This window comes from Alosa alosa, chromosome 18 (genome assembly GCF_017589495.1).
Source record: "Alosa alosa isolate M-15738 ecotype Scorff River chromosome 18, AALO_Geno_1.1, whole genome shotgun sequence".
NCBI classification, from domain to species: domain Eukaryota; kingdom Metazoa; phylum Chordata; class Actinopteri; order Clupeiformes; family Clupeidae; genus Alosa; species Alosa alosa.
The window spans coordinates 30,227,579-30,242,721 of record NC_063206.1 but is presented as its reverse complement, the minus strand read 5'-3'; the positions used below and the strand labels follow the sequence as shown (position 1 = coordinate 30,242,721).

At 40.4% G+C, this 15,143-nt stretch overlaps 1 protein-coding gene across 1 annotated transcript; it reads left to right on the top strand.

Moving 5' to 3' along the window:
- Nucleotides 1-8,993: 8,993 nt before the first annotated feature.
- LOC125311335 (GTP-binding protein SAR1b-like) lies at nt 8,994-13,327 on the top strand. The gene is made up of 7 exons (XM_048269269.1): nt 8,994-9,119; nt 10,231-10,303; nt 10,438-10,557; nt 10,646-10,711; nt 11,587-11,690; nt 11,878-12,009; nt 12,142-13,327. The coding sequence occupies exons 2-7, from the start codon at nt 10,246-10,248 to the stop codon at nt 12,256-12,258; spliced, it is 597 nt and encodes a 198-aa protein (XP_048125226.1). The 5' UTR covers nt 8,994-9,119; nt 10,231-10,245; the 3' UTR covers nt 12,259-13,327.
- The last annotated feature ends 1,816 nt before the right edge of the window (nt 13,328-15,143 follow it).

Here is a 15,143-nt window from a genome sequence, read left to right as displayed (position 1 = left end):
CTATATGCTCAAAGAAGTTAAGTCGGTCATCAATTACAACGCCCAAGTTTCGGCCGATCTAGTTGGGGTCAATTAAGTTGAGTCAAGCTGGATGTTAATCTGTTGGGGAATAGCTGTTTTAGCTGGAAACACAAAAAACTCTGTTTTTGAGAGATTAAGCTGAAGGTGCCGATCTTTCATCCAGGCTGAAATATCCTTAAGGCATGCATAAATCCGGTGGGAAACACTAGAGTCATCAGGTGGGAAAGACAGGTAAAGTTGAGTGTCGTCTGCATAACAGTGATAGTCAAATCCATGGGAGCGAATGGTATCACCTAAGGAAGTGGTGTAAATAGAGAAAAGCAAGGGTCCTAATACTGATCCCTGAGGCACACCTGTGGTGAGGTCATGAGACTTAGATACCTGTCCCTGCCAAGACACGTTGAAAGAACGCCCTTTAACCTGTTGAGGAGTGAATTATTTTCCTAGTTCCTTCTAGAATTCTATGCAAACAATCTATAGTTTCAGTATTCCTTATACAGTCTATGGGGAAAATCTCTGAGGGTAATTGTGACATCATAATGTGGAACTCTCGGTTCGCGAACATTCTAATCACATATTTGTGACCGTACTCCTCAACAGGTTAAGGTAAGATTCAAACCAGTCAAGTTCAGAAATTCCCAGTTCAGATAGTATAGATAGGAGAATGTCATGGTTAACAGTATCAAAGGCTGCAGATAAATCTAGTAGAATTAATACTGATGACTGAGCAGAGGACTTAGCTACTCTCAATGCTTCAGTCACAGACAGAAGAGCAGTTTCAGTAGAATGACCACTCTTGAAACCAGACTGCATAGGGTCTAGTAGATTATTCTGATGAAGAAAGTCACAAACTTGCTTGAATACCACTTTCTCCAAAACCTTTGACAAGAAGGGAGACAGGCCTGTAGTTCTTCACCTCAGTTGGATTAAGTGTACTTTTCTTTAGCAGAGGTGTAACCCTAGCCTGTTTAAAAGAATAAGGAACTATTCCAGAACTGAGTGAAGCATTAAATACATGTGTGATTGCTGGTAGAACAGCGGGTGAGATAGACTGTAGAAGAGTGGATGGGACAGGATCTAATGGGGATGTTGTTGGACGACTTCGCTGAAGCAATTGAGAGACTGCTTCCTCATCAAGAGCAAAAGACTGGTAGTTACTAAGATCATTTCCATCTCTGGATTTACGCCATTTCCTCTCAGCAGCTCTAAGTTCCTTTCGTACTGAGACTATACTGTTCGTCAGCCATGGACGACGAGGTTTAGAATGAGTAGGTCTTGAGGAAAGAGGACATGCTGCATTCAGACAAGATGCCAGTGTAGAGCAGAGAGTCTCTGTAGCATCATTAACCTCAAGTGCCAAGAATGAGCTAGGAGTAGGTAAAGCAGATGTTACTAATGTTGCAAAATGGTCGCTTGAGAGGCTTCTGAGATTACGCCGGAAAGAAATTGTCGGAGGAGGAGCTGCTGGGTTATCCAGGAGACGCACAGAGAATCTGATAAAGTGATGATCCGATACATGTAATGGATTAACCAAAACGTTGTCTGTATTACAGTTTTCAAGGTATTAAAAGTGTATGCGTGATTCCGAATGGATGTGTGTGGTTTGCAATTAGAATAAACAAGAAATAACATTTCCAATAATTTCCCATGATAAATTACATAATATTTGCACCTTCCTTACTTGTGAAACTCACACCGTATTTAGTGAAATGTAATACAACGTTGCCACCTAGCGTTCAGATGTATTTAACATTAACATGACATTTCCTGTTTATTCTTTCGTCAACTCCATGCTTTTAGGAAAACAATCTTTTTATCATAGTTCCCTCTTCAATGAGCGATAACCAGCTCGTTTTTGTAACAGAGATAGCTGTTTATTGTCCCTAGGTTTACAGAAACACCTATTCATATTAATACGTATGGAGTGCTGCCGACCACTGTTCATTACATGGCCCAGAATGCCTTGCATGTCTTTACAACAAAACAACACAGTAAAACCTAAATGCCCGTAAACATATGAATTTGCATACCAAATTTGTGACCTGTGAAAATTTTGTTTCGCTTTCTGTTCAATCCAATATGGCGGACGAACGACACGCCCACCTGACGTCATTTTCGTCAACTTACACCGGTCCTGACCGGACGTTTTAAAGTTGGAACGCTGTCTCTGTCTCAAAGAGCCTAGGCGCTAGAGCTGACAAAAAATTAGGGAGACGGGAATAATAAAACTTAAGAAGAACAATAAGTGTGCTGCTTTGCAAGCACACTTATAAAACTTAAAAAGAACAATTTGCAAGCACACTTAATTATGTGATAAAATAGCTCCACCTGACCATCACCTTCAAACGGATTACCTCTTTCCCTAATCAGAAGCCATGGATGAACAGTGAGGTCAGACTCCTGCTGAAGGCATGAGACGTCGCATTCAAATCAGGTGATGCTCAGGCCTATAGCTCATCCAGGGCTAACCTAAAAAGGGCCATCAAAGGGGCCAAGCACAACCACAAGCTAAGGATCGAGGATCACTTCAAGAACAACTCTGACCCCTGACACATGTGACAAGGCATCCAGACCATCACAGATTACAAAACTACTAATCTGTCACTAGCCCAGGCAGCTGTCCCCGTGTGCTTTAAAACCACCTCCATCGTTCTGGTGCCAAAACACTCCACTTCAACAAGCCTTAATGACTTCCATCCAGTTGCACTCACTCCCCATCATCATGAAGTGCTTCAAGAGGCTGGTCCTGGCCCATCTCAAGACCTGCTTACCACCCTCACTGGACCCCTTCCAATTCGCCTACCGTCAAAACAGAAGCACGGAGGATGCCATCTCTACGGCACTTCACTCTGCCCTGTCCCACCTTGACAATAGCAACTGTATGTGATAATGCTGTTCATTGATTTTAGTTCAGCATTCAACACCATCATCCCCTCCAAACTGATCACCAAACTCAGTGAACTGGGCATCAATACCTCCCTCTGTAACTGGATTCTGGACTTCCTAACTAACAGACCTCAGTCTGTTAGGTTAGATAATCACGCCTCCTCAACCATCACCCTGAACACCAGCGTACCACAGGGATGTGTGCTGAGCCCTCTCCTCTACTCCCTCTTCACCTACGACTGCACACCTGTACATGGCTCTAGCACCATTGTCAAGTTTGCAGTGATTAGTCTCATCATCAACAACAATGAGACGGCCTACAGGGAGGAGGTCCAGCACCTAACATCGTGGTGCACTGACCACAACCTGGCTCTCAACATCAAGAAGGCCAAAGAGCTCATTGTGGAGTTCAGGAAGTCTAAAGCTAGCACACACACCCCCATTCTCATCAGGACTGAGGTGGAGCGTGTCACCAGCTTCAAGTTTCTGGGTGTCCACATCTCTGAGGACCTCTCTTGGACCCTCAACACCTCTACCCTGATCAAGAAGGCTCACCAGTATCCCTTTTTTTCTGAGGAGACTAAAGAAGGTCCACCTGTCTCCTCAGATTGTATCACTGCACCATTGAGGGCATCCTCACCAATTGTGTCACAGTTTGGTGTGCCAACTGCTCTGGCTACGACCGAAAAGCACTGCAGAGGGTGGTGAAAATTTACCAACGCATCACCGGTTCCTCATTCCCCTCCATCGAGGCCATCAGGGCAAGCGATGCTTGCGTAAGGCGCGCAGCATCATCAAAGACTGTTCTGACCCCAACCACAGACTGTTCACCCCACCCGGGAGGCATTACAGGTCTCTCCGCACCCAAACCAGTAAGTTCAGAGGAAGCTTCTTTCCTGCAGCTGTCACCCTACTGAACTTGAGCTCTGCATCCCGGTGACAGCCAACCAACTAAGCCCCCAACCCAACCCAACCCACCCCCATACCCTGCTCCTGCCCGATGCCTCCTTGCCTTCTTTCTGTTAATGCACTGCATATGTCACAGTGCAAAATATCATGTATTCACGTTTGTAGTGTTTAATGCACTTATTTGTGTCTTGTGTGCTGTGTGTTTGTTTTGCTTTCACATGTGGACTTTGATACTCTCGTCACAGCTGTTCCAAATCATGAACTGACAATTAACAAACTCAAGGACTCAAACCTATAGGAAGGAGGCTGCTTAATTTAATGAGGGGGAACAGGTGTGTGGGAATGTTTGTCTCCCTATATTTGCAGGGTCAACAGGCGCAGAGTATAGGAGGAACAAGTCAGGCGAAGAACTGCACAAGGCACAGCGGTTGAGCCAGAGGTGGCCTACTCAGCCGGACGCACAGCAGAGCAGTTCCCAACGCACAAGCTATACTCCGGGTGGCAGATTTGGTCGGCAATGTGAGTACCTCCTTTTTGCCTCAAGCAACATAATGTGTATTAGTATCTTGGTAGTCTGCTTCGTACTGTCTCGTTCATTTCAGCGGAGCGATGGCATCGCTGCTGGTGATTGGGGTGGAGAGCTGAGTAGCCTACGATCTGTGGAAGACTTACGGGACGGTATCGAGCTCTAGGAACACTTGTGGATTGCCGTGCGAGTGACTGCTAGGCTAGGCTAGGCCGGGTGAACACGGAAGCCACTTACTCGTCTGCTTACTTGCTTGTCTACTGCTGTGCTGACTGTGGGAACTGCTGTGGGGCATCTGGCGCTGCTGGTGGCTGGCTGTGGTTTCTCCTTGTTTTATTAGTGTTTGTTGTATATTTTAACTGTGAATTGTGATTGACTTGACATGTCTATATTTAATAAATTTGTAATAAGATTGAGCCCCTTTGCCTCACTGATTAGTTACACTGCCTACTGCCATTGATCTTAAGTACTCAGGTTAAAACCTATATTGCTGTCTGGTCACAGGCAGCCTTACGACTACTATACTAATCTGGTGACACATATATCTATTCTTGTATCTATATTATTCTTTCTCTACTATTCTCATATCTATATTATTCTTTCTCTACTATAATGTTACTACTACTACATTGCACATATCTGGACACGTTGTTCATACATTGTTTATATGACATAGCCATATTTATTCTGCTTTTATAAGGTAACTGCTAATACACTGCATATTAATTTATATTACTCTAAACCACCTTCTGTAAACCAACTGTACACTACTGTCTACACTGCACTATATTTATTGACCTGTCTATGTACCACCTGTCTATACTTTGTATATTACATTGCACTTTTCTGCTTTTTTGCCCTTCTGGTTAGACGCAAACTGCATTTCGTTGTCTTACTTGTACTCTGTACAATGACAATGTTGAATCTAATCTTATAAAGAAAGGTCTTCTACAAGATCAGTCGTATTTTCCAAATCACGGTCAATCGGCTATTTCACAAATTCTGCCAGCTACGTCAGCTTATGAGCACAACTATATCTGAATAAATACAGTAAAGTTCAATTTAAGAGGCTTAAAGTGTTTTATATGCCTATCAGGCATGTTCCTTGCAACGTTTTTTTCCCTCCCCCAATTAGGCTACTTATAATAATCACGGAAGTACAGTAGGTTTCACTGAGAGTTTTAAGTTATTATGACCGCCGCACAGCGAAGCGGCGGTCATATAGGTTTAGTCAGATTTTTTTTTTTTTTTTTTTTTTGTTTTTTTGTTTTTTTTTCTTTTTCGCATGCCCAAATTTCCGTCAATGATTCCCGGGACACTGAAAGACCGGGGTACACGAAACTTGGTGGACATGTAACCCCACATGGATAGCATGGAACCATCGTTTTCGTTTTGATCTGTAGCCCCTCCGCTGAATTGGACCCCTGAAAGGAGGGTAGGGCAGACACAGTTTTCTGTGAATATCTCGAAAACCGTAGGGTTTAGGAGGACCATTTTTTTTTTGTATGTTGATCTCAAGGGGCCATGTCAACCCATTCCATAACCACTCATTTCATGTATAGCGCCACCTAGTTAAACACAAAAAAGTAAAAATGAGGTGGTGTAATTGAAGGTATCTGTGACCTAACATAGTCAAAACTGCACAAAATTGGAAGTGTAGGATCATTATGACACCCTATGTATGCACGCCAAGTTTTGTGGAATTCCGTTCATGGGGGGCCACACAATAAATTAATTTATGTTACTAAACACCAACTGGCCTGTAGGTGGCGGAGACAGTTTTCTGTGAATATCTCGAGAACCGTAGGGCCTAGGAGGTCCACCTTTTTTTTGTATGTTGGTCTTAAGGGGCATGTCAACCCATCCCATTACCACTTATTTCATGTATAGCGCCACCTAGTTAAAAATTAAAAAGCAAAAATGAGGTGTTTTCATCTCAATATCTCTGGCTGACAAGGTCAAAACTGCACGAAATTAAAAGAGTAGGATCATTATGACACCCTCTGAATGCATGCCAAGTTTTGTGTACTTTCGTTCATGGGGGGCCTTACAATAAAATAATTTATGTGTACATTTAGTGACGTACACCAACAAGGATTCCCGGGACACTGAAAGACCGGGGTACACAAAACTTGGTGAGCATGTACCCCCACATGGATAGCATGGAACCGTCATTTTTCGTTTTCATCTGCAGCCCCCCCGCTGGACTGGACCCCCCGAAAGGAGGGTAGGGCAGACACAGTTCTCTGTGAATCTTTTATGGTATGTTGGTCTCAAGGGCCCACATCAACCTGGCTCATAATCACTCATTTGTGATTTGCCCCCGTAAAAAAAATGAAAAATCAGTAGGATTAAAAAGAAAGCCAAAATAAATATTCATCATCATCATCATGGCTGCATTTTCAGTATTGGCGAAGTAGTCGTTTGTCCACTAGATGGCGCATCGTTGCAGTGAGACGTAATTTTGTTGGAAGTTAAAAGTGGGTTGGAAAAAACAATGGACACTTCATACAAGGACTGTAATTTACCGCAGCGAACATCTAATAAGGATAGGACGATGTTCACATGAAGTGTAATTCCCATTTCTTCTTGAAGCCGAAATAAATCTAAGGATGTTTCTCGACATGCTTGGTTTTTACTGCAGGTACGTTAATCTTGTAATATCAATAAGGACCTAGGTAATGTTACCGTTAGCGTTGGTTGAGTGATGGAGGCATTTGATTGATTGCATTTGTAGAAAACTATAAATGCGGTTATACCAAGCAAATTGATAGCAGCACTGTTTGTATCTTTTCGACTGTCATTTATTGCACGTGCTACAAAATCATTCTGTGCAATGGAAGATTTACCAACGTTAACCGGTCTGATACAGTTTTGCCTATACATGCGTGAGACTGAGACGCCTGTTTATTTTGTTTTAAGTGCGTGCAGGGTGTGAGAGGGGAATCGAGGTGCTTTGATTACAGCTTGGTAGTTGTAGTCTGTGAAATTAAAAAAGCACGCGGTGTGTGAAGTATCCAAACAATGACACCTTCATTTCATTATGGCTGCTTTTAGCAAAACACCTTAAGCTACTGTGTAGTGGGTCCCATTTAGAAGTGGCTACTTCATTCGCTTTCCTTGACTCATGGAGCTGCGTGAATGTTATTACAACTTTAAGCCACGATATGACAGTTTAAGTCCGCTTTGATACTGTAAGGCGTAAGCCATTGGTTTCAAAGGAGATTTTATTTTTGTGTCGCCAGCATAGCCTATTGACAATTTATGTTGTCAATAGGCCTACCTTATAATCCTACCTGTAGCTTAGGGAAGCTAACAACTTTCTATTAGGATCTAGTTTGTTAGTTACCGCTTTGTCATAACTCCCTGATGCATTTTTGCATTTAGAATAGCCAGAGCGTGTATATCTCAATCGAAAATTAAACAATATCGGTGCCTATGGACTAGGCTGGGTGAACCCAGCCTGATCTGCCCGCTATTTATTTTTGATTTCTTAAAAGATTGAGCTTGGTCTGATGAAAGCCAGACTAGCCATGGACCTCAGTTAAACAATGCAAGGGAACATGAATCAGCCTATATTTGCACTAACAATAACGGACAAAAGCTTTTCAACTTTGGCCCGTTAAAATGTGTATGAACAGTCTAGCGGCGATTTCATCAAGGCCCATTTGGACATGTCAGTTATTTGCACCACTGGTTAGATGTAAAACAGCATTTCGTTTCAGACTAGGCTACTGTTACTTAATTTGTGCATTAACAATAACGTTTCAGACTACTGTTACTTAATTTGTGCATTGACAATAAAGTATTACATGAACTAAAGATGACTAAAATCTTTTGTAGAAGAAGAAACATTCACAAAAAATCCATCCATCCAAAATGACCTTTGTTTTGATAGCTGTTGAAAAACGCATGGAACTGACAGATATGTTTTTGTTTATAAATACATAAAAAATAAATAAATAAATAACATTATGCTGATACCTTTTGCTTTTCCCAAATACAATGTAGCCTACAGGTGTAAGTGACCTTTCATCAATCCAGTTGCAATGGATGAACTGTGATGAACTGCCCTACTTGTGATTGTTTAGAGATTTTAAAGGTTTTATAACAATTCTACATCTTCTTTGGCTATTCTACAATCTATTCACCTTTTCAGCACCAGTAGGGTACTTTCTGTGCAGCCGCACACACACACTCAGGCATGCCAAACAAGCATACACAAAAGTTTCAAGAGTGGGGGATGGAGTAAAATATGGAGACAAATTGAAGTGTGATTTATTTTCGCGGAACGGATGTACAGGACTGAGCGGCGGTCATATTTTGTACCGCTATGCGGTACATCTAGTTTGTATTTCAAATGTGTAGGCAAAAGAATTGAATTCTTTTGACAGATGTGACGTTATTGGAGAATTCTAGTTAAGCGCGCACAAAACTGTTTACAAAACCCGTGGCTCCAGTATTCTACATCATTCTATTGCTGCGTCTGACTGCCAGAAATATTGACCGTCTCTCATCCACCCCTCATATGCATTGGGATACAGCTTCTGCAACACCGTAACAACGCTGAGTAATTTCACAATTTAAATATAAATAAATTAAGTCTGTAAGCTCATTAACACTTAAACCACTCGCAACTTTTTGTGCAGGCTCGCGTCAACTTGGCTCAGTCTGGACCTCCCTGTTACGCAATTCCGGTTGAACGTCAAATTCGGACTTGACCGAAGAGGCTGACTGAATTTCGGACGGTGTTTTCTGGCTAGTCCGGTAGACCCAGGTAGGCTACGGAAACGAAGCTTATTTTCTTTGATAAATGTTGTAGACCAGTCGCAACAAGAGGTTCAACTAGCCACACGACAGACAGCCCGTTATATTTAGGATTTTAGTATACGAATGCCCATGCGAACAGTCTAACTTATTTCAGTCGCTCAAATGACCTTATGCAGGGATTTTGTCATTTTCAATTATTCAATTCTATTTCCACCGTTTCCAGTAGTGACATACAGATATAACAGCACGGACAACCCCTTGTTTTCAGAACTACTTGCTAAACGAGCTGCACTATGCTGTCTTTGATAACATCATTTGTAACTAACTGCAATGAGCTGCCGTCAAGCATAGCCTACACACTTCAACTTTAGTGAGTTTCTTGTAGCCTAGTTTCATTATTATGACTTTCTTGTTTTGTGTATGCTACCAGGCAACTCAAGGTCGCAATGAAGTGTTCAACAGTTAGGCCTACTGTTAAGCTGGATAAATTAAAGAGGGGAAAACATTTCTGTATTTGTGACATTGACTTCTTCCAAAGCAAGGGAGCCTCTGGCTATTGAGTGACAGTTGTGTCTGTGTAGGCTATATATCCCCTCGGTGTCCAATGTCAAGCAACCACAACTTGTCTATAAAAATAGTAAGTTGCGAGACCAACGAGACTGTTCACCGGCATGCATAATCAATCACAAAGAAAGTCAATCGCTCTCTGCGTTATAAATTATATTTCTCATTTGTATTTGACAAGCACTAGGGCAACACACCAGTGGTCAAGAAGCAAAGGCCTACTCAGAGCATAATCCGTGGGCCAAGTCATGCAAAACGTTTTAAACCTGAGCCTTTGGTTCATTCTGTATTGCGACAAATCTCTTGCTGTAAATAAGTTGACACAAGGTGTTAGTAATTTTTCATAAAAAGATTTTTTGGAAAATGCCATTAGTTTCTGTCCTTGGGCATCTGACTATTCATAGGCCAAGTATCTATGACAAAAATACATGGTACATTTGTTACATTAGCCAAAGGACTATGGACTCCATCCCTCATTTCACAATCTAGTTTTTATCTGAAGTATTGAATCGCTGCAAGTAAGTGGTGCGTAAACATGTGTCTGTTCTTTTCAGGTACCAGCAACAGAAATGTCTTTTATACTTGATTGGCTCTATAGAGGATTCAGCAATGTTCTACAGTTGCTTGGTAAACCTGTACATTAATGTCTGTTATAAATGTTTGTCCTCTTCTGTGAAGTCTGCATTACCTATAATAACATTAGGGGTTGTTATGTGTTATGTAGACAAATTGACAGTAACTTTATATTTCATATTATTTAGGTCTCTACAAAAAGACTGGGAAGCTTGTATTCCTTGGTTTGGATAATGCAGGGAAAACAACATTATTGCACATGCTTAAGGATGATCGACTTGGCCAGCATGTCCCAACTCTACATCCGAGTAAGTGGTCTCTGCACTAAGCCAACATAGTAAAAAGACAACTTAAATGACATCAATATATTTTATCTTAATTGTACTGTTGTCATAGCCTCAGAAGAGTTGACTATTGCTGGGATGACATTCACAACATTTGATCTGGGTGGCCATGCACAAGGTAAATATGGTTGATCTCTGTGTATGTGGATGTTTCTGTGACTTGATGTTATTTCAGTGGAAGTGCACACACAGTGAAATACTATCAAAGGCTGTTCTGTTGGTGTTTTCTCCCACAAAGGTTGCTTTGTTAGTGATTATGTTTTTAATGGTAAATAGGCTTGGTTGTTCATTTGCCGCTGTGGAAAATCTCCTATATAACGCTAGGAATTTAAAATCTGTCATGTGTATATCTGAAACAAGAATAAAACAAATGCATGCAACACAAGTTCAGGATATGTATCATCATCCATCCAAATAGGGGCTCAATCTTCACATTTGTTTCACATTCAGAATTGACATTATCAGTGTTGCATAATGGCAATCTTTTAAACCTTTCCTAACTTTTGCTAACTCGCGTCTTTTTTAAACACCAGTTCATGAATATGTGATAACTTTTTCATCTGAGATGCATTTGATATGAGATTGATTATAATGTGATTATATGCCATCATGCTTCCATATAATCATAGAGGACGACTGAGATATGGTGACCAGTAAATCGGACCAGTACTTTTTAAATGATGTGAGCGGACACACACACACAGATGGACAGACACACACATCAATAACATTTTTCTTCCAGGCGACCGTAATTAACAAGCAAATGATTGCTGTTGTGAGCATGAAATGTACATTTCGGAATACTGGTTGAAATCGGTAACACAGAGCAGGATAATGTTAAATGTTAAGTAGTATGTATTGGATAGGAACATTGGATAGGTTCATGGGGGGATTATGTTGTAATGGACTTACAAAACTGTGAAATGGTAGCATTCTTTTACTTTCTTTTACTCTAGGATATGATTTTTTAAAATCTATATTTATGTCCCCCAGCAAGACGAGTGTGGAAGAATTACCTACCAGCCATTAATGGAATTGTCTATCTTGTGGACTGTGCTGACCATGAGCGCCTAGTTGAAGCTAAAATTGAACTTGATGTAAGGTTATTCATTTCACTATTATTTCTAATAACAGTATTCTGTAATCATTACACATTTTTTGCTTATACAATAGTAGTTCTTGACAAGAATGCTCACAAGAAATGATCATCTTGTTACTCTGTGTGTGGTAGAATGATGTGGATTCTGTAATTAAATGTAAATGATCTCATCACTACATTGGCAGGCCCTTTTAACTGACGAGACCATCTCAAATGTCCCAATACTCATTTTGGGGAATAAAATCGATCGCCCAGAGGCTATAAGTGAAGATGCATTAATAGGAATGTTTGGCCTTTATGGCCACACAACTGGAAAGGTAAGAAGTCATTCATGATTTACGACAGTGCTTTCTAGATGCCCACATGCTATTGTATCTGAATAAATGTGAGTATTACGTATTATATAAAGGAAACTGTGTTCACATTACTGATGGTCTGTGTCTCTACAGGGAAAGGTGAACTTGAAAGAACTGAACTTGAGGCCAATGGAGGTGTTTATGTGCAGTGTGCTGAAGAGACAGGGTTATGGTGAAGGCTTCAGATGGCTTTCTCAGTACATTGATTGATGTTACCTGATCTAATTTAGTTTGTAGCATCTGTTGTAGCATCTGTAATTTATTATTTTTCTGACTATGGAGAAGCCCCTACCTAAAACATTTTCAAATTTATTAATGTACGCAAAAGTTTTAACAATGGATGTATATAGCCTATGGCAGTTTCTGAGCAGAACAACCAACATGCAGTTCAGAACTACAACTCTCTGGAGTATGCAGCCATCAATGTCATTGTCTATTTACAGGGTAAAACAAATAATCACATCAAGGCAGTTTACATGGCTGGAGTTATTTTTAGGTATTCATATAGAGTTACAGGGAGACATGTCTCTCACATTCTGTGTAGTTTATTTTCCTTTGTGCCTATTATGACTGCCTGCACATCACTCACCCTGCCAAAGACAATTACCGTGCCTTCAAAATATGTATTTTACAAAGTGCTTGAAATATCTTGATATCTACTTGTACTATCATTAGCTTGAATTAATTGTTTGAAATCACAGTGTATTAGGTGTAATATATTACACAATAATGTCATATTTATTTCTATTTATTGTTATGACACGGAACAATATAGGCTTAGTAAGATTTTATTTACTCATTATGTAAATAAGACTTCATTCAATAAGGCCACTGAAAGCCACACGCTTCTAAAAATACAATCGGTCAGTGACAAGAATATAGAGATGAGGCCTAAACTTAATATGCTGACATATATTCTGTGTCTGGCAATGCTAAAATGCGACCTCATTTTATTCTAGTGATCTAGAAAGGACTCAGGACAAACAGTTAGGTGTTACCTGGTTCCAGGTGCTGTAAATGCCAAGCAGTTCTCATTAGTATTTGAATAACGTATTCTATTTATTTGTTTATGATGCAAGATTTCTTTTTATATTTATATTTAAATATCATTTTTGGCAAGAAATGGTTACTGTACACTATAAAACCATGTCTGAACTTCCATAGGCAAAATGATGATGATGTTAATTTATTGAGTACTTTTTGACTATCAACTGCTTTTGGTATGCAGTTCAGATATGAGAGTACACAAACAATAAATGTTTAACCCTTGACTAAATAAGCTGAGGCTTACTTTTTCTTTCATAATTGCCTGATTTGATGCAGCTGCAGCTGTGTGGTAACTTTCAGAGGTGAGGTGGATCACAATGGAATACACATTCAGAGCATGTTCACTAACAATGGAGGTGCTCAATGCTTAACAAACAATACAAGTTCCTAAATGCCAGCTGAGGGAGATCCCTGAGTGTTCCCTGTGGACATTATGTGGTTGCCAACTATACTGTAGCCTGTTAAACAAGACTATGGAAGTAATAGAAGTCGTTGAACCCCATGAAATACCCTATGTAAGCTTATCACAATAAAGACAGTATGAAATAATGAAAGACCACATGAAAGAAAGAAATATAGCCTAGTTTATGGTGTGTGACAGTCAATCAAAGACAGTGGGCTATGAAAATATGAAAGTTTATAAAGTTCACAGGGTAAAACAACATGAAATAGGCTTTAATCACCTTGGATTATGGAACTAAGAAGTAGTAAAAGGACCATCCTTAATCTGAAGACAGCCGAGAGAAATTCCTTGGCTTGTAGGTCTACAAAATGTGATTTGCATCTAGAGCGGTAACTAAACATTTCGAGTTCAATATTCAACATAGGCTTATGAGCATGACGTTCAAACAAATTGCTGAAGTTGACGATATATGGTCTTTTGGGCTCACGCCGTCGACTTCAAGGCAGCGCTGCTTGGAAGACACTGGGGTTAGGCAAGGGTTAGGGTTAGGTATGGCAGTGCTGCCTTGAAGTTGATGGTGGCATTGCTGGCAGCTGACATTGCATAGATTAGCAGTGTAAACAGCATTTTAAAGTTTTTAACAAACCTGAGGAATTCTAAATGTGCCAACATTGTCTATCTTAACCCTCCTGTTGTGTTATGGTTACATTTCACCAATTTACTTTTTTCTCACAAAATTATTGTTATTGACTCTGACTATCAAGATGCTCCATGACTGTTCACAGAGGGCATCTGAACACACAAAACAAATGTTGATCATTTCCATAACAATTTGGGTGTTTTATTTAACTGTTAAACACCCATGTGAATTCCCGGTCAAAATGATCGACTATTAGAAATTAATGGGTGAGACCATGGTCAGTGTATAAAATTGAGTCCATTGATTAGATGGACTGTATGTGTGCTTGTTGCCTACATTCACACACACCCACATTCCCCCTTTTTGCTTCTACGCCAGCCCCCAGCGGAAACCTTTCCCCAATTCACCCCTTGCAAGTGACGTCACGTTTTGTTCGCGCCACAGCAAAATAGCCTAGTGGACGGCAAGAACACGAATCAAATCAATGGGTTGTAAATGGGACATATCGCACAGCTAGGAGATTATAGTGAGATTTAACCGTAGTAATGCCCTTCCACGACTGTTGGCTTATTGTTTGGAATACAACAACATCCCATGTTCTTGCATAGATATATTTTGGTTTGTTTTCTTTGTGTTTCGGGAGTATTTCAACCACAATTGCATGCTTATCTCCTCAGTGTATGAAGCACAGCAGCGGTTGCTATAGCAACCATAGACTCTGAACAGGACGGCAGATAGCACTTAGGCAAAGTCTTTGGCAAGATCTGAATGTAAACAGATAATACCGTTCAAGTTTTTTTAAATTTCCTATTTCTTTCAATTCTTTAACTTAAGACATGTAAGAAGTAAGTTTATTCGCTGGGCAACGTACAAACTGACGAGTTACATTAGCCCTAGCACTATGAGCTACGATAAACGTTAGCTAGAATAGTTAGCTTCTAAGTGTGGCAGCTAGTTATTATTTCATGTTCTGATATGACATTCTTAACGTTTTGACTATGTTAC

Coding starts and splice junctions, on each gene's coding strand:
- LOC125311335 (XM_048269269.1), top strand. CDS start 10,246: ATGTCTTTTATACTTGATTGGCTCTATAGAGGATTCAGCAATGTTCTA. Junction 10,304..10,437: donor CAATGTTCTACAGTTGCTTG/GTAAACCTGTAC, acceptor CATATTATTTAG/GTCTCTACAAAAAGACTGGG. Junction 12,010..12,141: donor ATGGCCACACAACTGGAAAG/GTAAGAAGTCAT, acceptor GTGTCTCTACAG/GGAAAGGTGAACTTGAAAGA.